At 33.2% G+C, this 24086-nt stretch overlaps 5 protein-coding genes across 7 annotated transcripts; 1 reads left to right on the top strand and 4 right to left on the bottom strand.

Annotated features, from left to right (window-relative positions):
* The first annotated feature begins 3320 nt into the window (after positions 1 to 3320).
* LOC101264891 (uncharacterized) lies at positions 3321 to 5344 on the top strand. The gene is made up of 4 exons (XM_004251399.4): positions 3321 to 3742; positions 3827 to 4248; positions 4365 to 4907; positions 5008 to 5344. The coding sequence occupies exons 1-4, from the start codon at positions 3325 to 3327 to the stop codon at positions 5113 to 5115; spliced, it is 1491 nt and encodes a 496-aa protein (XP_004251447.2). The 5' UTR covers positions 3321 to 3324; the 3' UTR covers positions 5116 to 5344.
* A 269-nt stretch (positions 5345 to 5613) lies between these two features.
* On the bottom strand, positions 5614 to 11364 carry kdsA (3-desoxy-D-manno octulosonic acid-8-phosphate synthase). Its single transcript, NM_001246958.2, is given in 14 exon segments — positions 5614 to 5855; positions 6151 to 6228; positions 7201 to 7248; positions 7379 to 7426; positions 7724 to 7822; positions 8327 to 8371; positions 8505 to 8563; positions 9029 to 9113; positions 9298 to 9372; positions 9481 to 9540; positions 10087 to 10152; positions 10421 to 10517; positions 10987 to 11084; positions 11187 to 11364. Coding segments are annotated over 13 exon segments (873 nt in total). The 5' UTR covers positions 11223 to 11364; the 3' UTR covers positions 5614 to 5855; positions 6151 to 6171.
* A 999-nt stretch (positions 11365 to 12363) lies between these two features.
* LOC104644785 (uncharacterized) lies at positions 12364 to 13446 on the bottom strand. The gene has a single exon (XM_019210875.3). It carries the CDS (start codon positions 13396 to 13398, stop codon positions 12364 to 12366), a length of 1035 nt encoding a protein of 344 aa, XP_019066420.2. The 5' UTR covers positions 13399 to 13446.
* A 1704-nt stretch (positions 13447 to 15150) lies between these two features.
* LOC138339515 (uncharacterized) lies at positions 15151 to 16289 on the bottom strand. Its single transcript, XM_069291182.1, has 2 exons — positions 16155 to 16289; positions 15151 to 16060 (listed from the first exon to the last, which is right to left on the bottom strand). The coding sequence occupies exons 1-2, from the start codon at positions 16234 to 16236 to the stop codon at positions 15471 to 15473; spliced, it is 672 nt and encodes a 223-aa protein (XP_069147283.1). The 5' UTR covers positions 16237 to 16289; the 3' UTR covers positions 15151 to 15470.
* LOC101254270 (probable serine/threonine-protein kinase PBL7) lies at positions 16155 to 21889 on the bottom strand. Of its 3 annotated transcripts, XM_069291180.1 has the most exons (6): positions 21343 to 21834; positions 20094 to 20359; positions 19726 to 19915; positions 19229 to 19620; positions 17253 to 17763; positions 16155 to 16299 (listed from the first exon to the last, which is right to left on the bottom strand). In XM_069291180.1, the coding sequence occupies exons 1-5, from the start codon at positions 21449 to 21451 to the stop codon at positions 17278 to 17280; spliced, it is 1443 nt and encodes a 480-aa protein (XP_069147281.1). In that variant the 5' UTR covers positions 21452 to 21834; the 3' UTR covers positions 16155 to 16299; positions 17253 to 17277. The 3 variants fall into 3 exon arrangements, with proteins under 3 accessions (XP_069147281.1, XP_010313530.2, XP_010313531.2); XM_010315228.4 differs by lacking the exon at positions 16155 to 16299 and having other exon boundaries at positions 16917 to 17763; positions 21343 to 21889; XM_010315229.4 differs by lacking the exon at positions 16155 to 16299 and having other exon boundaries at positions 16917 to 17763; positions 20613 to 21688.
* Positions 21890 to 24086: the final 2197 nt, after the last annotated feature.

Below are 24086 nucleotides of genomic sequence, written 5' to 3'. Positions count from 1 at the left end.
ATATCTGCAGATTTTTCTCTTAGGCTACTTCTAGAAAGTTTATATTTGTATAATTTAAGAGATAACTATGTTCTTTTATGAATAAATGACTAAATTTCATTTACAGTGATATTCTTTCGTGAACAAATATATCTATCCAATTTAAGATAATTTATATATTACAAAATATCCAACAATATGTTTAGAGTGAAAGGGAAAAAAAATCTAGTTTCATGTTAAGTTGGTTAAAATATTTTCTTAAAATGATCTTTCTAGTGGGATGGTAAATAAAAAATAATTTTATTAGTGATATTTCAAACTCATTGTCTTCTTTCCGCCCTCCACCCCTTCGTCGCCAACAATTCCCACTCCCCCCTTATGGTAAATTATTGTTTTGTTTGAATTTGCTTCACTTAAACTCGACCGTTTTCATCCTATTAAATATGAATTCATTCATCGTCAATTTAATTAACATCGAAGAATCTTGAATATTGATATCAGAATATCATATAGTAGGGGGGGCATGTGTAGCCTTTCTTGTTGTCTATAGTTTTTGGACTTGGGAGGCCCCTCTAGTAAAGCTTATAGGGCTACTCACCATATCGTACTCTCATGTTTTTTTGTCTCATAATTTCGAGGAATAAAAGATTAGACGTTTTATTGTTGTCATATGCTTTTGTCTTAATACGTTATCTGGTTAAAGAATAAGTTATTTAATTTCTCACTTATAATACAATTAATAAGATATATTTTTTAATTATTGAAAGTTATTTAGTTTGTTGACCTAAAAATGGAATATATTGGATATGATATAAAGAAATGTTTTTATGTAAACAAGATAAATTGGAACAAACTTCTGTATTCAATTTTAACCTAGCAATTGTTATAAAATGTTGAGATAAAAGCTATAGAGAAGGACAAATATGTCATTTCATTATTATTATTGTTATTGTTGTTGTTGTTATTATTATTATTATTATTATTATTATTATTATTATTATTATTATTATATCAAAATTGTTATAAAATTTACTATCATAAGAATTTTTAATTTTAAAATAAAAAATTGTATCTATGGAATAAAATAAATCACTTGAATTTATCTCGAGATTATAATCACTTGTCCACCAACCAAACAACCCTTACACTATAATTTGTGCATTTTATAATATATCACAAATTTTAATAGTAAAGTTAGATCCGATCGAATTATAATCAAATAGATAAGTTTTTCTACGGCAGAACATTATCCATAATTTTGAAGTGGACCCATAGGAGTATATCTACCTACATCCTCCTGTCAAGATGAAAATGAATTAGTAATTATAAAAATAAGCAGCCAAACTCAGAAGCGGAGCTAGGTGGGATTCGTGATTCAAACAAATTCACTAGCTTATGAAAAATTATATATATAAAATTTGTCAATTTTGTTTAAAAATTGATTGACAACTAAAAGTGATAAGGAAGGTGGTAAAAATGATTTTCATACAAGTGTTGTAGGTTCAAAGCCGAATATCAATAAAAATTTCTCTTTATCTTTTTAAAAAGAGAAAAAGCACAAGTACCTCCTAGACTATGACCGAAAAATTAGAGACATACCTTAACTGAACTAAGGTTCTATTACAACCCACCCACCCCCTCCTCCCAAACCCATTTTTTTGTAATTCTGTGTAAATTTTTGGCTTACGTGACATCTAAATATCTCTCACGCACGAGTGTGTCTCATAAAACAAAAGGTGTACAAATTTTTTTTTAAAAAAAAATAATGGGGTAATAGGACCTTAGTTTAGTTAAGGCGTGTTACTGAAATTTCGGTCATAATCTAGAAGTATTTGTACCTTATCCCTTTTTAAAAAAGCATGTTTTGCAATATTTTTCTGTTCTGTCCTAAGATTTAGAACTCTCAAACTAACTTTGGCTCCGCGTATGCTCTTAACTCAGGTAAATTTTTAACTCTTAAATCATTGAGTCAATCTTTACTTGTGTTTAGGTGATCCTAAATCATATACCCATACGTAACAAAATAAAAAATTATCTTATATATACAATGAATTTTTTTAACGATGAAATTTGAATGAAACCTCCCAAACCCTAGATCCACCCTATAGCCTACTTATCTTCATCTTAACTACTCTCTTGTGTTTCTTTCACTAGTATATTTCTGACTGAATTGGTTCCTTTGTTTATATACCTAACAATGAAATGTGGGGACAAATGACAATATTAGCCAGAGAAATTAAAGGAGTGTTGGACCTTAGGGGCATGTGGTGATTAGATAAGTCATGTTTCAATGTTGGCTCTAGAAAGAATGAATTTATTTTTTCTTATAGTTTTTGTTTGTGGTGTTTATTAGGTTTTTGAGTAGTCAATTTACACTTATATATCCACCAAAAGTCCAAATCCTATTTAAGATATTGTATGTATGCAGAAAAATAATTAAGGGGAATTAAAGAAGATATTTCCATTTATCACTAGATAGGATCAATTTTGTCTAAATTCAACTCTATTGTCCTTCCACTAATTTTGAAATAATGTAAGTTCATGGTTAATTGTTTTAAGTTGTTATTTACTAACCTAGTACACGCTTTTCAACTCTCTAGATCCATTCTGAATAGGTGAAATTTGTAAGACAAGAACATATTTATATCGTTTGAACAAACAGACTTTTCGCGTGCTAAAGTTCAAAATCAAAAAGGAAACATCCCAAATTGTACGCTAAGATGGCCTAAATAGTCACTCTGTGAAAAAAAAAGTGATCGAGCGATGATAATCAAAAGACGGGGTTCTAATTATTTTTTTTAAAAAATTGGGTTAATTTGAAAATTTTTAATTCCAAGGGTATGGCCCACAAAGTTGTAGGACCCAATTCATGTGATCAACTCTGCAGGTATATTATGGGTCATGGGCTAGTTATTACTCACATAAGCCCCAAAGAACGTTTCGGTGCTCCGTGGACCCTTGTGCTTCGATCCGTTTAGAAAGTGACCTGATAATTGAAATCGAGCGTAATTTAATATAACTATATAAATTATATATCTATGTTGTCGGTCCCCAATCTCGTTAATAAAAATTTTCCTGGTGATATCTAGGCTTGTTATTATTTTAAGAGAACGATATAATAAAATGCTCAAGATAAAATGTATTGAATTAAGGATTAGTTGATTTAATTTAATATTATTTGCGCATCGCTTAGATGTATTCATCCCACTAACAAACTTTGAAAAAATTAATCCGATTATGTCTCTTACTCACCAATTTTTTTGTCCATAATGAATTATTGTAAACAAACTCAACCATTTTAATTAATTAATCTCTTCATAATAATAATTAACAATAATAATTATAATGAGTGCTTCTCAACGTTCTCAATTAAGCCACCGGAACATCATAACTTGGTTATTCGTCTTAATATTAATCATTTATCTTATTTACTCCACAAATTACATTCTTAACAATGATGATTCAGACTGTTCTTCCAATATCAATGAAATTGATCATCTTTCGACGAATAATAACACTACTATTCTTCAAGATGAAGAGAAAAAAAACGAACAGAATGATGAAAATGTACTACGAAAAAAAGAAGAGGAAACTAATCTCAAACATGTAGTGTTTGGGATAGCTGCATCGTCGATTTTGTGGGATAAAAGGAAAGAGTATATTAAATTATGGTGGAAACCAGGAGAGACAAGAGGTGTTGTTTGGTTAGATGAAAATGTCAAAATTAATAACAATGAACCCCTACCTGATATTAGGATTTCAGGTGATTTGTTTCGATCTTTAGGTTATTATCATTGAAATTATATTATTTAAACATAGTAGATTTATCGATCCTTTTTTTTTTCAGATGACACTACAAAATTTCATTATACGAATAGACAAGGGAGTAGATCGGCTCTAAGGATATCTAGGGTTGTTTCGGAGACATTAAGGTTGGGCTTGAAAGACGTGAGATGGTTCGTGATGGGGGATGATGATACGGTATTTTTTGTGGAAAATGTAGTTAGGGTTTTATCAAAATATGATCATAACCAATATTATTACATTGGTAGCTCATCAGAAAGTCATGTACAAAATATATTTTTTTCATATTCAATGGCTTATGGTGGTGGTGGATTTGCAATTAGTTATCCATTGGCAAAAGAGTTGGAAAAAATGCAAGATCGTTGCATACAAAGATATCCTGGATTGTATGGAAGTGATGATAGAATTCAAGCTTGTATGGCTGAACTTGGTGTACCACTTACAAAAGAACGCGGGTTTCATCAGGTAAAATTTTATTTAATATCGTAAGATCTGCTAACATTTTGAAAAGTCCGAGCTAGTATTAAAGCATTTGGTTGAAATTGATGATTTTTTTTGTTTTTTTGTTTGTGGTAGTATAGTATGATGTATATGGGAACTTACTAGGCCTATTGGGAGCACATCCAGTGACACCACTAGTTTCACTTCATCATCTTGATGTAGTAGACCCAATATTCCCAGGAATTTCGAGGGTTGAAGGTCTCCAACGCCTATTCGAATCATCAAAACTCGACTCTGCTAACCTAATGCAACAATCAATTTGCTATGACAAAGAGAGATATTGGTCAATTTCAGTGTCATGGGGCTATGTTGTTCAGATAATTAGAGGAAATGTTTCACCTAGAGAACTTGAAATGCCTACAAGAACATTTCTCAATTGGTACAAAAGAGCAGATTACACTGCTTATGCATTCAACACTAGGCCTGTCACAAGACATCCTTGCCAGAAACCTTTTGTATATTACATGAACACCGCGAAAATTGATCATTCAAGAAATCAGATTATTGGGATTTATTATAGACATAGAGAGCCTTCACCTTCTTGCAGATGGAAAATTGAGTCACCTGAGAATATCAACAACATTGTTTTGTTGAAAAGACCAGATAACAATAGATGGCAAAAGGTACAATTTTTAACACTTCTATACATAACATTTGTCGTATGGTGTCTAGATCAACTTGCTCACATATCGACTATAACATTTTTTTCTTTTTTGGGTGCAGTCTCCAAGGAGGGATTGTTGTGGTGTTTTACCATCAAACAATAACTCAAAGTCAAATTTGTACATGTGGGTAGGCAGTTGCAGAGATGGTGAAATCAGTGAATTGTAGCTGTTAGGAGAGAGGCTTTACTTCATTTTTATTTTTTTTTCTAGTTTATCTGTAGTTCGATTTCTAGGCCATCCAAATATTGGAAGTATAAAATGAAATTGCAACACCTAAATCATTCAATATTTTCCCTGTGTAAACATCACACTAATTTACACCATTGTAGCTTTTTGTACAAGTCAAATCTGTTACCAGACATATTATAGCTTATATAGGCTATTTTGCCTTGAAATCAATTCTTATTCTTTTGTGCAAGTAACTACAAGATAGGCATTCTCTTGAACCAGTTTCTCTCTCACAATCAAAGCTAACAACAGCTGTGGCAATATCTGTTTTGGAGACTGATAATATGATAATACGAGTTTCAGCTAGCAACTGTTGCATCTCAATTGAATACATAGAAGGAATACTTCCTCAACAACAACAGAACTTAAATGAATTCACAGTGTAAGTTAAATAGCATGAATTTCTTACAAAAGTGTAACATATGGTACTGAAAGGTTTAAAGGAAGTCCACAAAGAGCATCTTTAGAATGAACAGTGTTCTAAATGCACTGGAAGTGTTACAACTCTCAACAGCAAATCAGTCTTGGATCAAATTACAATGAACAGTGAAAAATTAATAATGTTCAGTATAGTACGGATACACGCTGTGTAATGTCTTCAAGTAGAAAACTAAAAATGCAGGAAGCTCATCCACATGTAAGCTAAAACGACTGGAGACATCTTCTCTGCAGAATCATCTGGTTAACATTCATATTAAGAATAAGAATATGGAAGTTGAGAGATTAATGATGTCAAGGTTTACAACTAACAAGTCCATAGGGCTCAAGAAAACATTCACATCTACGATGGACAGGTAGTTTGTCAACAAAGTGAACTATTAGGATATCCAGATCAGATATTAATATATGAATCATGGAAGTAGTAAGAAAAACACTACATAAAGTATAAACGTAAGTCATGAACTGCAACCTGAGTACAACTCCTATTAGCTCGAAAACATAACGTATAGTTTATGGGTTCGAATATGCTTACTGATAGCCAAACTTCTGTGCTCTAGTCACAAAATGGAGTGAGATCAATTTTGAACTGCTGCTTCCCCTTGCTAACTCTCTGTAAGAAATGTGATATCAGGGAAGAAAAGAATAAGTGCAAAGTGCTTAGGAGAAAGGAACACAGAGACATACAAAGAATGCTAAACCATAAGCTAAATGACAGCATATACCATTATGTAGTTTGATTTTTTTGTTCCTTGCATTTACCAGCATCCATTTATTGTTTTAATGCAGTGATTTTTTTTCTGTAAAATCCAGAGGTTTAGAAAGGGAAATTTTTACTCATGTTTTCATAAAGAGGAGCCTTGGACAACAGTAAACTTGTCTCTGTGCAACCTATAGGTCACGGGTTTGATCCCTGCAATCAACCACTGATGCTTGCATCAAGGTAGGTTTTGTGTACATTACACCCCCTTGGTGTGCTGTCCATCTTCAACCCCGTAATGTGGGATGCTTTGTATATCGAGCTGTCATTTTTTTCCTTTATAGTGTGCTAATACTGACAATTTATATATCACGTTGCCAACTATATTTATTTTCTGGTGCTGCTTTCTCAAAGACAAAACACGTTGGGAGATGAGGGGCATATATCTGCATTTAAGTGCCATTTAAGCGAGACTGTCCAACTTAAACTTCAACTTGTTATTTGGTTTAAATGTACATCAAATGAGCACATTCAACAATACTGCAATGTAGCAAGATGTCCCAAATTTACAGTCTTGGAAAAACCCTTGTGGGACAGGAACCACATCTCCTTACAACTCTCTCCAACTCTGGTATAGACCATGATATCCACACTGGCATCATTATAGGGTCAACAAGCAACAAAAGATGCTAAAATTGGCTCCTACAGACTAACTTAAATCAGATTAGAAAATTAAAACAAAAAACATAAAGAAATAAGGAAAAAATTAGCAAACATAGTTGCTCTATATCCTCTACAAGTGTTTGTACTTAGAAGTTTAGCGTCATTCATTTAAGCAACAAAGAGTGTCAAATATGCAATTCATGCTAACAGAAATTAACTTACACCAAGCGCAACAAGCTCTTCTAGTAGTTCCTCCAGATGACGCAGAGGCTAAGTCAATACAAAGATGAAAACATTAATCAGATCAATAGCTAAAACCAGAATGCCACAGCTTCATTTAAGGGGAAAAAAGGATGACTCAAAAGTCCACAACAGATAATATAGTTTGTGTTTAACTTACCCACTGTGTTGGACCATCAACTGGAGCACTCAGGGGATCATTGTGCACCTAATGAAAAATATCTCTGATTCAGTCAAGCAGAATTATTTTTGAGGAAGAGTTGAGCAGAAAATTAATGCAAGTCTCAAAACAGATATCCTAAAAGTTCAGGAATCTCAAAAACGGCTTAAACGTTTCTCTTTTGAATGAATGCACCAGCAAAAGTAATATCACCACATTTTGATTTCACCTCTCCAGTTCCTTTTCACTCTCCTCTTAAATGAGTAAACATCTTTGTCTTCTTAAACAAGAAGTGCATACAGAAAGCAGATTGCAACTTTACAAATACTAGATGCTCTTTTTTACCTCCATAAATAATCCATCTACTCCTACAGCAACAGCTGTCCTGGCAATACAAGGAATTAATTCACGAAGACCGCCACTAGCAACACCACCACCTTCCAGCTGTACAAGAATGCAAAACATCAATTTATTGACATAGAATAAACTTTAACACTAGATCCTAAGAAATGGTCTGATTATGTGATTGAACTCGTGATCCTAGAATATTGAATTGACTACTGTAAAATAATTAAAATAGACTATTAACAGTTGATTCTGACGCTTGAAAGATTCAAACAGCACAAAGTCAGGACAATGTCATAAAAGAAAGAGAAGATAAGGCCAATTAAGGGTTGTTTCTGTACATAGCCGTGTCTAACATGATATTGAAGAAGAAATTTTATACAAAATAAACCTAAACCTTCAAAGTTAAAACTAATTAAATGCCCTGAGTCATAGTCATGGACTCAGAGTGTTGGCAATAAACTGCATGTATCCAGTACTGATATGCTATGGTTAATTAGAATAATTTCTCCTTTCCTTTCCCTTTTATCAGTTGCATACGTATCAAAGACTCATCTAAGGATTTTCAGTACTCTCAAAGGAAAGGGTAAAAGAACAATGCACCTTTTTGCCTGCTGGCTGTTGTAATGAATGAGTTATATCAGCAACCTGAGAACAAAGAATGTAAATGAGAAAAAGTACATCAAAAAAATATATATATATGTAAGTGGATTCCTCAAGCTATTTTATCTGGGAATAGAGTATTAAAATACAGTCATAAAGTCATAAATAAGACTCTTACAACAGGGCAATTGGCCTCCCTCATCCACTCAAAGTTCCGGGGATCTACAATCAAGTCATCTGCAGAGTCAGATAATATATGTTAGATTTAAATACCTGCAGAATCCTGCCTCCTCCTTACCGAGTTTGGGAACAATTATGCTTCGGGAAGCGACAGGGAGAGGAATATCCACCCCATCTACCTATACGTCTTTCTTGTACTGTTTAATCAGGAGTTACTCTACGTAATTGTTTGAAGTAAAATGAATAATGGATTTGCTTCTGTCCACCCTGGTCCCCACCCCAGAATCATTTTGCATCTGACCTTTGATGCGACTTTCATTAACACTGAGAACATGTCTCCTACTTATTCTTTGTTTAGCCTTGACCATTAGAAGATCAGTGCAGAAAATTACTCATAATGTACATGTAAATCTTGAAGACCTTCCTTTCCGGCATATAAAAAACTGAAAATAACTTCTCAGAGACTTGCTTTCATCCAACTAGACAAAGTTAATAAGAAGAAACAAACTGAAGAAAACTTACTATAGCCAAACATTGTTCCTCTCTCACACACCATGACATTTTGATTTCCAGCCAATCTCACTTTTTCAGCAGAATTTACCATCACCTGAGAACATTGTAGCATAAGTAGAAAATGGACAGAATATAAACCCATGAGTGCATCCAAGATAATGGATAAAAGTTTAGTGGTTTTGACAAGGGAAAGTGAAAGGAGAACTAAAACAAAACTGAAAAGAGAAACATTACTTACTGATTGATCCAGTAAAAAAAGAAAAAGGAATGTCACTTACTGAAGAAGCACAAAACTGGCCCTTCTTAATGTTAATAACTTTTCCAGTCTTGGCAGCTGCAACAAGTAGGTCGGTCTGTCATTAAAAGCCAAAAAGTAGATCAATATGGCTGCTTCCTGAGAAATCTATTTAAAATTTTGGCAGAAAAAGTAAAAACATCTTTCTGAAAATGAAGATTATAACCTGCCTACATAAGAAAGCAGGAATTTGAATTATATCTGCAACCCGGCCAACTGCTTCACACTGAAAAAACATTGTTAGATGCAGTTCATATTGGAAGGGGAACTACTTCTGGACCACCACTTTTCAATGATGAGCAGTTACACAAAATGAATAAATGAACTGGAAATATCACATTACGCAGATACTCGACTACTTTTTTTGCATAATATGTTTCTGACAAATAAAGTGTCAGTTCAACCAACAACACATAAAGTTTTTGTAATCTTCTCCGTCATTATGTTAGAAAGGGGAGAATAATTAGAGCTAAATGCCTCCAACCATAGAGCACAACATCCATGACGTTCTCAGAAGAGTCAGAAATGAGGAATATGATGCAAAAAAAAGTACTTTGTGGAATGGAAAAACATTAAGTTGGTCATTAAACTTCAGAGTAATAAATATGAATGTGAATAAAAAACCATGCACAATTTATTTACAGAAGTTATATAATTTCCTAAGTGAATATTTGCAGTTAGATCATCAAAATTCTGGATCAAACAGAATATCAGCACAAAAGTTTTAGTTATAAATGGCATAGTGCCACTAATATATGCAAACAAATTTTACCTGAATAGATTCATGAACATCAGTTACAATGGGTATGTCATATATTGTTTTCACCTTTTCAAGGATCTGCAACAAAGGGGGGAAAGTGATAGGTTATTTGCTGGAAGGGTTTACGTAACAGTGGAATTCATGCATGAGATGGAATATAACATATTAAACCAGGCTGCAAAACTATATCACAAGAAAAGAAGGATTAGAGACCTTCATTTACAATATACATATTTTTAAAACTGATATAGGAGTTTAAAAAACCAACATGAAACCAAAGTACTGTGATATTCTTCCAGAAATTAAAGTGCCTGATGATTTCGGCAAAGTAGTGGCACTGTTATACCTTCAAGCCTTCAGCCAAGCCAGGACCACGGAATGATTTAGACGAGGTTCGATTAGCCTTGTCAAAGCTCGACTTGAACACAAACTTCAACCCAAGTCTATATTAAAAAAAAGATAACTCAATCATTAAGTGCTCGTTTGGCCATAGATGTTTTCCAGCAGAACTGTTTTGCCACAGAATTGTTAATATTTTCTGGAATTGAATAACTCCAAAAATCATATTTTTAACTCCAAATCACTCACCATTATTAAAAAAAACTCTAATTTGTATACATATCCAAAAACAACTCCAATTTCCAAATACCATTTCCATCTTGAAAACAAATTACTACTTCTTTTTTTTTCAAATTTCACTCCTGGATATTTTTATTTTAAATTTATGTCCAAATATCCTCTAAATTCATAATGAAAAACAACAATAATGAACCTCAAACTGGACCATACGATCAAATACCATTCCTTAGAGCTAAACTGGTGAAATACATAAAATTGCAAAATCCACTAGTTAAAACAAATGAATACATTCCAAAATCACAAATGAAACTGTAAGAGAGATGAGAAAGTTACTTTGAAGTGATATTCTTCAAGTGTTTGGCCATGTAAAGAATGTGATCCTCAGATTCAATCACATTTGGACCTGCTAGTAAGAAAAATGGCTCTGCTGCCTGATTTTTTTTTCCGAATTCAAACAGTAATCAAGCAGTTAGTGTTTAAGCAAGATGTGAAAATGAACAACTTTTAAGAAAATAACATCGAAATTTTGAAACCTTGAGCTGGTTGAAGAGCAGTGATGATGATTCCATTTGTTCGCCGGAGTAATTTTCCAAAGGATTCGCCGGAGTAATTTTCCGAGAGTGAAAGCAAAACAGTTATTCAGATCCAGCTACCTTTGGATGGAATTTGGGCTTGTGAATTCATAAAGTCCTAACTTCAAAATGCCAAAACGGGACGGGCCCATAATAATTTATTCCTTTATACTAGGAAAAGTTATTTATACAAATACTTCTGTCATCTTTATTAATTTTCGATATAGTTTGAAATAATTATATATAATTTTACTAATTAATTATTTTTATCATCAGATACATATATATATATATATGTATTTTTTATATTGGATATATTGAAATAGGGAGAGAGATAAGAGAGATATTTTATGTATTTCAGACACGTGTAAATCAAATACATTCTCAAATATGGGTACACACAGAGAGAGAATAATCACGAGTGAGATATATTGAGTACATATAAATCTACTTAGATACAGTATTTCTTAAATTAATTACACCTAATTTTTATCTTATTTATCTGAAATAACATGTATCTAGAAAACATGTATTCTAAGAGAAGTATTGTAAGAAACATAAGATTACAAATTAATATAAATCTAATTAACCAACTCTTGAAATAGTGAAATTTGTGTTGTTTGTCCAAAAATCATACCATAATTTATGTTTCCAAAGCCAACACATTTATTTTGTGCTCCCTCCACTAAATTTATATGACGTATTTAAACTTTAAGTGTCAAACATTTTATTTTTTATATTTGTAAAATTATTAATTATTGTAATTTTGAAATATTTTTATTTAGTTTCAAAATTTGTAGTGATTTTAGTTTGAAAAACTAATTCTTTTTCTTATATCCAATGTATATAATAATTGTCTTTGATTTTTGTCCATTTCGCTCATTTATTAAAAATTCGTTAATCAAAATATCTCTAAATACAATCTAATTTATATGGCATAAATTTAGAAATGCTTCGTTTGAAACTAAACTTATACCTTAATCACATTATTAGAACATTAACTCTGCAATTAAGCAAAACAGACAGAATTAAAACTAAAAAAAAGTTCCAATCTTGCTGAAGTTTCTCATTTCTTCATGAATTCACCATAACAGAGCTGATTCAAGAAAAAAAAAACAGAGCAGTGCATTGATCTTCATCACTGCAGCAAAAAGATACCAACACTCAAAAAAACCATCAATTTCTCAATGGAAAATGAAATATTTGAACCAGAACCTCTTCCTCTTGCAGGAAAAAATGGTGGAAATTTCGGCTTTAATGGGGGACTGGGGGTTGAATGAGCATCAGGTATTGGTGGACTTTCAACAGGAGGAGATAACAGGGGTTCAGCATTATTAACAGAGTATTCAAGAATTTTATCGACCCCATGAAATGTGAAAGCAAGACTAACGTATAGATCTGGGTATGTGATTTGAGACCCATCAATGGTGAAATTGGATAATGAATTGTTGGTGACGATGATGAATTTTGAAGGCAAAAGAGTTGGGATTCGTGTGTTGGGTTTGAGCTGTTGAAGATCAGAGAAAGAAAGGCGTTGTGGGATTATGTGATAAGCGATTAATAATGGGTCTAAGTTTTGCACACCAACTGTTTGATGATCTGCCATGGCGGTTTTTCCAGGGATGAAGAAGGTGGCAGTGAGTGGGAGAGATGATAAATCTGCTGAAGATAACAAATTAGCCCACCCCACGAAATCCCCTGCTCCGATTAATGCCTGTAAGATGTTGTTCAGTTGCTGTTCTTGGATTTGGCGCTGTGTCAGCGACGGTGGCGGAGGTGATGACGTTGCTGTGGTTGAGAACGACGGCGTTGGGGGTGGAAATGTCGGCGGCATTGTTGGTGAAACTGATGCGAAAGAGATGAGATGAACTGGAGCACTGTGATTCAGATATTCCTGCTCAACAATTCCGCCATTGTTGACCTTCAAATTCGATATTGACGATAGATCATGAACTGATGCCAAAGAGACAATATGAAGTCGACTTTGATTCAGACATTCAAGCATTTCATTTCCTCCATTGTTGACCTTCAAGTTGAAATTTCTCAGTGGAGTTTTGTACTCTGTTTCCTGATAGAGATCCAAATCGTACTCTTGATCATCAACAGCGATCAAGTTTTGCACTCTGTTTGCATTTCTCACTGTAAAAACATTCAAACCAAAGATTATGAACATCGAAAAAACCCCATTTATGAAACTCCACAAAATCAAAAAAAGAAGAACCAAAAACAGAGAAATTCAGACCCCATGCTTACCAAGAAAACTGGTGTAAATCAAAACGTAGAGTAAGAAGAGAATCGTAGCAATGGTAACAACAACAGACGTCCGTAGAGCCATTTTCATGAAGAAAATTAGCAACCAACAAAGAAAGAGAAAGAAGTATACCACAATAGAATATGAAGGCGGCAAAACAGAGGACGGAGATGAAAGTGAAAAGAACAATAATCCAATTGATGATCCTAATTCTTGTCATAAACACTTGGTGGCGTCTATGGAATTGATCATTTGGATGATGAGCATTAGCCAACTTGATGAACATAAATTCGTCCATTCTCTCCTTCAACGATACCAATGTCGTCAAAATCAACATCTTTAACAAATTTTCTTCTTCAAAACAGGGGAATGGATGGATACTCTACTTGTTATGTATTTATAGTTAGTTAACAATTCAGTTTCTAATTGCCGCCTATTCTTTAAAATCCAGTGGAAATTAAAATACAGTTAGGGTCAATAACGATGAATAGAGTGTATTAGTTAACATTTTTAACTTCTCAAAAGCTTCGTCCTCTTCTATTGGAAATCGGGTTTGTTTCAGAAAAGCATTAACAACACAAATAGAATGCTAATCGAAGCAAAGAGACGAGTAATATGGATGAATGAATACTCAAGAATCACTCTGTTTTGAGTTTACAAAGAATAACTAACTATATACTCTACTTGTTATCTAGAATGTAGTTAGTTAAACGTCGGTTTTTAGTTTGTTCAAATTGGCGCCAATTCTTTTCTTCTTGCTACTAGTATTACACTCTATGTAATCTTTAAATTCAGGCGGGAAATTAAAATAGAAATTGTTAAGTATGGTGTATAATAATAATATTATATAGTATATTAGTAGTGCATGCTTGCATTAGTTATATACGTTGACAATCGAAATTATTTCTTATACAGTATTTGATTTGGTGTATGAAAAAGAATAATTATTTGCTATGTGAAATGGGAAATGTTTTGAGAGGGATTTAAGAGGTAGTTATGTTAGTAATCAATCTAATGCATGTGTTCGAAACTCTTTGTACAATTAATACCTAAAATTATATTTATTAGTATAAAAAGTGTAGTTAGAAAAATTAATTTATGTATTGTACATTGACTCAACATCAAGTTTATAAATAATTTTCTTTATGTTTATGGTCTAAATAAAGACATGTATTTGTATGTCTAAAAATTATCTCATTAAAGATCATGGAATATTTATTAAATTTATACACTCAAGTTAACAAGGATCAAATAATATGAAATAGAGAGAGTAGTTGCTACCTTTTAAAAAAAAGTCAAAATAATATGCTTTCATTACATTTTACTTGTCATGCACAATTCGTTTCACAAGAGTCAATTTAATTAATTTTTGGAGTTAAATTAAATAAAAATAGTTTCATATTTCTATATTCTAAATTTAGATTTTCAAAAACTATATGAAAAAATATTATAAGCTGCAATCCTTATCATATAAAATACGATGAAAAATACATCAAAGTTCATGTATTTTAACTCGGAGAACGCAGAATATCAATAATAACAAAAAACAGAGTATTAGCATCCTCCATTTTTCGATAATACTAGAGAAAAAGAAGAATAGCAATAACAAATATTTCGATAATCGAATCAAAGAGAAGAACAATTGATCAAAAATCGAAGCAAAGAGAGAAGTAATAGAGATGAATGGATGAATACTCATATTTCATTTCATTTCCTTTGAATGAATAACAAGACTCTGTTTTTCAGTTTACAGAGAATCTGATATGAATTCGACAAATCTGTTTTACAAAGAATCGAATATGAATTCACTACGAAAAAGAATAACAGGTGATCAGTATGGATGAATGTTTTTCTCAGTATCAATTTGAGTGGATATTCATCATTTCTTGAACTTGCAGTGAAAATTGTTATTTAGCTGCAAGAAACAGGGGAATCATTAAGAAACAGGGGAATATCAATTTGAGTATTCATCATTTCTTGAACAGGACTGTGATTCAGAGATCCGGCATATCACTTCTGCCATTTTTGACCTTCAAGTTTAATTTTCTCCCTGGTACAAACGTAGTGCCTTTGGCCTGTTGATGCGGCGAGGGTGTTGCTGAAACTGATGGTGGATTAGCCAAAATGCCGTGATGAACTGGACTGTGGTCCAGTGATTCCGGCTGCATATCATTTCCGCCATTGTTGACCTTCAATTTCAATTTTCTCCCTGGTACAAATGTAGTGCCTTTCGCCTGTTGATACCGCGACGGTTTTGCTGAAACTGATGGTGGATTAGCCAAAAAGCCGCGATGAACTGGACTGTGATTCAGTGATTCCGGCTGCATATCAGTTCCGCCATTGTTGACCTTCAAGTTCGATTTTCTCTCTGATACAAATGTAGTCCCGTCTGCCTGTTGATACAGCGGCGATGTTTCTGAAACTGACGGTGAACGAGCTGGTATCCGAAAGTTGAATTTTCTCAGTGAAGTTTCATACTCTGTTTTCTCCGGTGATGATCTCGGAACCGAAAGATCAAGATGGGGCCTATTCAGATGGAGATCAAAGTCGTCCTTAGTAATTCTCTGTCTCGTCATCATTCTCACTGTAAAATCATTCAAATCAAAGATTCTTCATCATTTTAATCGAAAAAAAAAAACAATCGAAAAAGAAGAGCAGGAAACAGAGCCGATGCTTACCAAAAATATGGTAGTAAACAAAAAGGTAGATTAACAAGAAAGGAGCAACAAAGTGAAAAACAACAGAAATCCGTAAAGCCATTTTCACTGAGACCCAAAAAGGAAAAATTGGTTCTTGAGCTTTTCTTCTGTAAATTTTGGATCTCTGAAGAAGAAGAAGAAGAAGCAAATCTGAGCAGTTACTTATATATGTAAATAAAATTCAGTTACTTAAAAAAAGGCGGCAAAATTCAGTTGTAAAATACAGTTATACTAATACTTGTTGCACTTTTAAGGATTTCGAAATTTAAATAAGGTGGGAATGACTTTGTGGTAGACAAAATAAAGGAAGTGAGATTTATGCGACGAGGAGAGGTACGGGAAATAGGTTATAGAGGATACGAAGAGAGCCAGAGGTAGGCTGAAGGGAAGTGATAAGGCAAGAAATTAGGTTCGGGGAACATGACTTTACTTTATATAGGAGGGTGTGTAAGATACGTATTAGGATAGGGATTCGAATACCAAATAGAGTCTATCAGCGATGCATGTTTAAATTAGTTATATATAACGAGATTATTTTGTATGTAGTGTTTGATTGATGTATTAAAAAACAATACTTGGGATAAGTATAAGAGTGTAGCTAGAAAAACATACAAATTATTTTATTGAATTCCTAAAGTAACACTTATTTTGGGACGAATGAAGTAATAGTTTAGCGATTCAAAATATCATTAATAAAATAAGAAGAATAGATAAAGATGTATAAGAACCAGGTCCTTGACATCGATGAAACAAATCTTAATTGAATTAAGATTACTATAACAACAAGAACATGTTCCTAACAAGTGAAATAGTTCATCTAACTTTCATCTTTATACCTTTGAATCATATTGCATCTACACAACTAACTACCCTTTCCATTTACACACATGCAAAAGGAGAATTTTCGTTTATAAATACGTTAGAATATGTGCTGCACCTGTTATCATGTGACACAAAAATTGATAACAAGGCAAGTTTTTCTATTAGCTTATATGCCTTTTAACCCCGAAAAGGTTGGATTCTTGCAAAAAACAACAACAATCCCAGATTTGTGAAGAGAGAAATCTGGAAGAATACCAGTAGGAGGCACCAATTTGGTTCTTCAATTTAGTCCCTCTGAATTCCTTCTGTTATGACCTTCAACGTTAATGGGGCTCTTTTGATAGTCTATTGATCTCGTTCTGTTATGACCTTCAATGATAACGGGGCTCTTTTTATCATCTATAGATCTCGTTCTGTTATGACCTTCAATGTTAACGGGGCTCTTTTGACCATCTATAGATCTCGTTCTGTTATGACCTTCAATTTTGATGGGGCTCTTTTGGTCATCTATTGATCTTGATTTTCTAGAAGAAGAATTTTTACGCGGTCCTTGGGGAGGCTGGGCTTCGGGGTCATACTTTTGGGAGGCAAGGTAGTTGAGAGCAGTGACAATATCAGCAATGAGAGGCCGCATATTAGGTTGCTCCTGGACACACATTGCAGCAATTGCAAGAGCTTGGTATAAACCCCTCACAGGATAATGACCTTCTAGTGCGGGATCTGCCATCTGGTGGAATTTCTTCCGGTCTTTGAACAATGGTCGCGCCTGTAGAAGTAGAGTTATCATGTTAGATGAAGTATAAGAAGATTCATGCAATCATTGAGATAAAAAAAAGAAGTAGGACTTTCAAATATTATAGTTCGTATTTATGTCTACCCGTTCCACTCTTCCCTGAGAGGCCGAGGAGATATCAACAAGGTCCAGTCACATGCTATTTATAATAAACAGATCAGGTTTTGGGGCTCATTCCTCCATATGCCAAATTGACATATGTAAATGAGGTTACATATAAGCAATATTACTCTTATAATTCCAATAGCGGCAATTGGAATGAAATGATTGAGTTCTCGACAAATAGAGGAAGTATGTACATAGTTTTTGAACACAATGAAAATAAGAGTCTCCTCACAAGTCTCAGCACATGGTGCTCAACTTAAGATGTGTTTATTGATCGACTAGATTTTTGAAGCATACATCTGTCTTTACCCAAAAGAGATTCAAGTTATAGCTACGTAAAGCTTATTTTCAGTAATGAATGAATGAACTAACATAGCATACAAATCAAAGGACTTCATCTGATATACCAGCTAGTAGTGATGTGATCACTTCTGTATTTTCTTTCTTACATTTCTAGATGAGTCTGCGTTACAATATAATTTTCCAGTCATTTATCAACATTCTGAACTAAAAACTCTAAACTATGATGTTTAAGGCACGAATGCAACAACGCGACCTGATTACCAATACAAGATACTTAAGCGAGGCTGCATATGGCCATGTAAAAAGGATACGGGGAAAATGTAGACCTTGACCTTCACATCGGAAAAATATTGGTAGAATTGGCTTCTTAGTAAAAGTAACATTCTATAGTTGCTCATGGATACTTAAATATAGGCCATTCTGGACAGCCCAGCCAGCACGACATCAGTTTCTACTTTCTAAGGCCACCAATATGTACATGACTACCCCACACTCCACACCTTCCAATATGACCAAAAATGAGAAGATGACTCAGATAAGTCAGCATCAACTCTTTCAGGCATGAAGCAGAAAACACGTCTCCTAAGAACTTGTAAACTGTTATGTATAAAAGGCATTCAAAGGGGTTTGAAAATCTACATTCATTGCGTTGTGTTTTAAGGTTGGATGCTCAGACTTTGTAGCATAATATAATATCAGAGCTTAACTCTAGCAAGCTCATTCTCACAGTAGTAAGTTCACATTGATTAAATCCAGAGTTACATTACAGATGCGGGAGGGTAAAATTTATATGTCCGCTATAAAAGGCATAAAAAGGGGTTTACACATGTCTTAGGCCACTTTATTTTTTACCTTAATATTTTGGGGCTGATGCTCAACTTCTTTTAAATAAACCGCAGACAAGCAAACAAGAACAGGAGTGGACAAACCCTGTCTTGTCTGATAAAGAGTAATAAAGGAAAAGTCATGTGTTATAACAGCATAACCACACAAATTCACATTTCGCAGATGAAAGACAAAGACAGCTTACCCAAGCAACAAGGTTTTGCTCTGCAGCAGATCTAGTATTGTCAATTGCTTTCCTGCCCGTAATAATCTCCAAAAGAACAACTCCAAAGCTGTAAATGTCTGATTTGAATGTCAGTTGGCCAGTCATAGCATAATCTGGTGCACAATATCCATATGTGCCCATCACTCTAGTAGAGACATGGGTCTTGTCTCCAAGAGGACCCACTTTAGCCAAGCCAAAATCAGATAACTTTGGATGGTACCCCTCTCCAAGCAGAATATTAGAGCCCTTCAAGTCACGATAAATAACAGGCGGTTTCATTTTGTCATGCAAATACTCCAGGCCCCTTGCAGCACCTGCAGCTATCATCATTCTGGTGTTCCAATCAAGGCGCTTTTTATCTGACCAAGGGTCTGCAACATACGTTTATCAAGGCCAAGAAAATTAAAATTTGTTGGAAAGCAAGAAAATCCAAAAACACAAATCTTTTCATTGGTATTCTTTAGTGTACGGCATACCATGTAAATGGTCTTCTAATGAACCAAGAGGCATGTACTCATAGACCAACACCCTATGATGTCCCTCGACACAATAACCAATTAATTTAACAAGATTGGGGTGGTCAGCCATACTTAGAGTGAGTACTTCCACAATGAATTCCCTGTTTCCCTGACATCCATCGGGGTTGAGTTGTTTGATGGCTACAACCTTCCAGAAAAAAAAAAGCAGGCCTCAGCAAACAAACCAATTATCCTTAAATACAACCACTTATGGGAACCAAGAAAGAACAAATGCACGAAAGCTTCAAAACACCAAGAGAGACAAGCCAGTAATCTCCTTCAAGCAGCAAATTTTGATTAATCTAGCAAGAATAAGTCGAGCTAACCTGACCAGTATCTGCCAAAAAACCTTTGTATACTTTGCCAAAGCCACCTTCACCCAAGAAGTAGGCTGCTTTAAAATTTTCTGTTGCGGCCACCAGTTCATTAAATTTAAACGCCCGTGCCCTATTCACTCCATTAATTTTAATTCCATCAGTTTCACCATCTCGGGGAGCGCTACTACAATTGCCATCCATCCTAGTTGTAGATTGGTTTGCATTTTCAGGCTCTTCCTTCTTCACAACTTTATTTTCACTCACCTTTGGTGTATCTACACCATAAAAAAGAGACACCAAAAACCATTAGGGTGAAAGAAAGTGAGGCCCATTTGAAGAAGAAAATGACATGAACAAGCACATGGATAGTAAAAGCCAAAGTTTGCTGATTCTCACATGATAGTATACAAAGATGACCTCAATGATTACATAATCTAAAAGGAAAGGAAGAGTTCTTGAACACAAAAGACAAAACAAAGAAAGAGACTTCAAATTACATTACAGCAAGACATTATACTTCAGTGGTACCTCAACAATCAGCAGCATCAAAACCAACACCAACAACATATTCATTATAGTCCCACAAAGTGGGGTCTTTGGTGGAGAGGGTCAACTGTACCCATACCTTACCCTGCCCTCAGACCTAGAGAGGTTGTTTTCGATAGACCCCTCCGGCTCAATAACCAAAGTACAAGAAACAACAACAACATAATCTACAAAAAACAACAAATAGTAACAGAAATCGAAGGACCATCGAAACCATCCATCCATCCAAAAAAAACATAAATAACTAAATGAAATAAATAGAAACCCACCCAACCCCACCCCCAACCCCAGAAAAAGTCAAAAGTTTCAAAAGATGATGTCTACAATTGCTTGTACACTAGATACTTCCTAGAAGACACCCCCTCAAATCAGAAATTAGACTTTTTTACAGATAAAAACAGCACCGACGCATCAAGAATTCAACTTTTTCTTCTCTTCTATGAACAATCAACAAGACATCAGTAATTTCAACAATACCCCCTTAACAAAAATACAATCAAATCATAGATGCATGCAATAATCAGATGAACAAAAACCAAAAAAACCAGTAAAAAGGCATGAAAATTTCATACCCAAAAATTCCTTTTTTAAGCAAAAAACTCAATCATCGATCAATTTCCAACAAACCCCACATTGAATTTTCCAAAAGGGGGCAAAATTATTCCAATCAGAAAAATGGATAATCGAACTTTATGTTAAAAAAAAAAAAAACCTGATTTGGGTTTTGGTTGATCATCCCTTTTGTATTGATTATTGGCTTGGATTCTCTTTTTTTCTCGTTTCTTCATAGATGGATCACCAGAACAAGGGAAACAGCCCATCGCTTCCACTTTCCACAAATACCAAACAAACTAGTAAAACACTATATATTTCTCTCTATATATCTATATCTATATATCTATGAGCATGAACTTTCTTCTTCTTCTTCTTCTTCTTAGAAGAAAATAAAGCCCCCTTAAACAAGAAGAGTTTAGCTTAGAGATTTTTGGCTTTTGGTGAGAGAGAAAATAGAGAAGGAGCTTCTTGTTAATTACTAGTACTCCACAATACAATGTTTTGGTTTTCTAATTAAGTGTAACATTTACTAATTGGGGTAATCCAATCAACAACTTCAACATGTCATACAAAGGACTTTTAGGTCTTTGTGTACCTATTTTGTATTCTTGTCTTTTTCTCCTCCTTTTACTTTTTTTGATTTTTCATCTTCGAACCACATATTCACGCTACGACAAAATTTGAATTACATATTATATGGACTCATTTTGAAGTGTTGCTTCTAACATGATTCTTTTTATCTTAATTTGAAACATCTAATTAAGATGAATTTGAAACCTCTGGTTAAAGTAAAGTTATACCTCGACCTGTATGTACTCGTAAAGGTAGACATGCACCTATAAGCTTTGGAAAAATTATGTATAAGTTTGAGTGAGTTAGTTTAATCTCCACCTTAAAAAAATAAAATAAGAAGATTGACTTTATTTTGATTTCGAACTTACGACCTCGTGTGTAAAATTATTACTTTAGAAAGTAAAAATTTATTTGGTAAAGTCATTTAATTTATTTCATGCATTCCTTGAATATAATTTTAATTATTTAATCATTGAGCTGCCTTGAATATAATTTTAATGTAACAATAAAAAAGAAAAACTTAATTATTAGATATTGTTTTTGCATAAAAATAGGGTAAGTCTCAACCCCTCTTTTGTTTACTCTATTTTAAAAAAAGAGTTATTCTGGTCAGATAAAATTCAAAAGTAAAATTCATTAAATTAATATTTTATTAGAGTAATTATTATTTAAATATGAAATCAATATCAATAAACCGTGTATCAATCACAATTTTGTGTTTTGTTTTCGGTGGGTCCCCAGCTGAATTACTCGGCTACGCGGAGAGTAAAATCGGCGAGCCGGCGCCGATCGTAACGTAGTTTGACTTTCAAAACAAGCCAATAAGATATTGACACATGGAGATTAGAGAATTATTGCTTTTTTAATTAATTGTGGTTTAAGTTTTGACTAAATAAACAAGAGTCAGAGAATTTTCAGAAATTTAGCTGAATTTTCGGGAAAAGGAAATACTAGTACTGATATATATTATATTTAGTACATAAATTAGGATTAAAAAATATATTAAAAAAGTTTATCGTTCGATTTATCGGTTATTCAGTACATATGTTAAATTTTTTATAGAAATATTGAGAAATTGATTTATCATTGATTGTTTGGTTATAGGTTTAACGGTTAAGATTTGATATAAAAAGATTCAATGAAAATCACTTTAGAAATAAGGTGACAAACTAAATGAACCATATACTTTGAGTCGAGTCGTTCATAGATTGCATCTTGATAAAAAAACAAATGCAAATCATAGAATAATCGAGAATTTGAAATAACCAGAAATAAAAATATGAAACTGAGTGAAGGACTTTATATATCGAATGATATAGATATAATTTATTAATTTATTATCGAAAAAAATCTCATACCTATAAGAATTTGATAATTCAATAATAAATAAAAAGTCAAAATCGTTATCGAAATCATTCAATCAATAACACATTATCAATAAATTAATAATCATAACACATTACCGATAAATTAATAACTTTATTCAGATAAATCAATAATTGTTCCTTTGTTTTTCTCCAAAAGTAAACAAAAAGCAATTTGGTTAATGTATGTTTTACGATGCTTCTCCATAGTTTTCTTTCAAATTTTTTAGGAAACAAGAAATGGTTTTAGATTAATCAATCAATTAAGAGATCAAAATTTCACTTCAAATAGGTTTAAAATTTCATTTTATTTTTCTATTCTAGAAAGTCAAAGAGTTTTTATATATTATTCTTGAGTGTAACGATATTTAATAATAGTAATAATCAAATCTAGAGTTTAAAATCATTATTAACAAGATTAATTTATAAGGTATTTGACTAAACTTTCTGAGAACATAAGTCTACCTGAAAGCAGCAAAAATTGTATGTCAAAAAAATAATTTGTCCAAAAAATAAATCTAACCCAAAAAAATCTAATTTAAATTTACAAAATCCTATTTCCCTAATTATTTTCTGAACAATATATTTAATTCAAAATAATTATTCTAAAAATTATGATAAATAATTTGTCCAAAAAATAAATATTCCAACATCAAAATTAGGTATATATCAAGGAAAATATCATTCAATAATAAAAAAATATATATATAGATTCTGTCCATACCCTGATAAGGAATGTATGGATTCTCGAGAAGAGAGGAGCCGCGGTGGTCCCTCCCGGACCGCCCGGATCCCACGAGTGAATCGAAAGTTGGATCTACATTGGATCTCACCCGAATTACTCATTTTTCCAATATTATTATTTCCCTGATAAAAGTATAGAAAGATTATATTATAAAGAAGAAAATTCATTTCCAACTTCTATGGCTCTTCTTCTTCTAAACTTTTCCAAGAATAAGACGTG

The sequence above is a fragment of the Solanum lycopersicum genome, chromosome 11, assembly GCF_036512215.1.
Source record: "Solanum lycopersicum chromosome 11, SLM_r2.1".
Classification (NCBI taxonomy): domain Eukaryota; kingdom Viridiplantae; phylum Streptophyta; class Magnoliopsida; order Solanales; family Solanaceae; genus Solanum; species Solanum lycopersicum.
The sequence above is the reverse complement of the archived record's forward strand: the minus strand, read 5'-3'. Positions and strand labels throughout refer to the sequence as shown.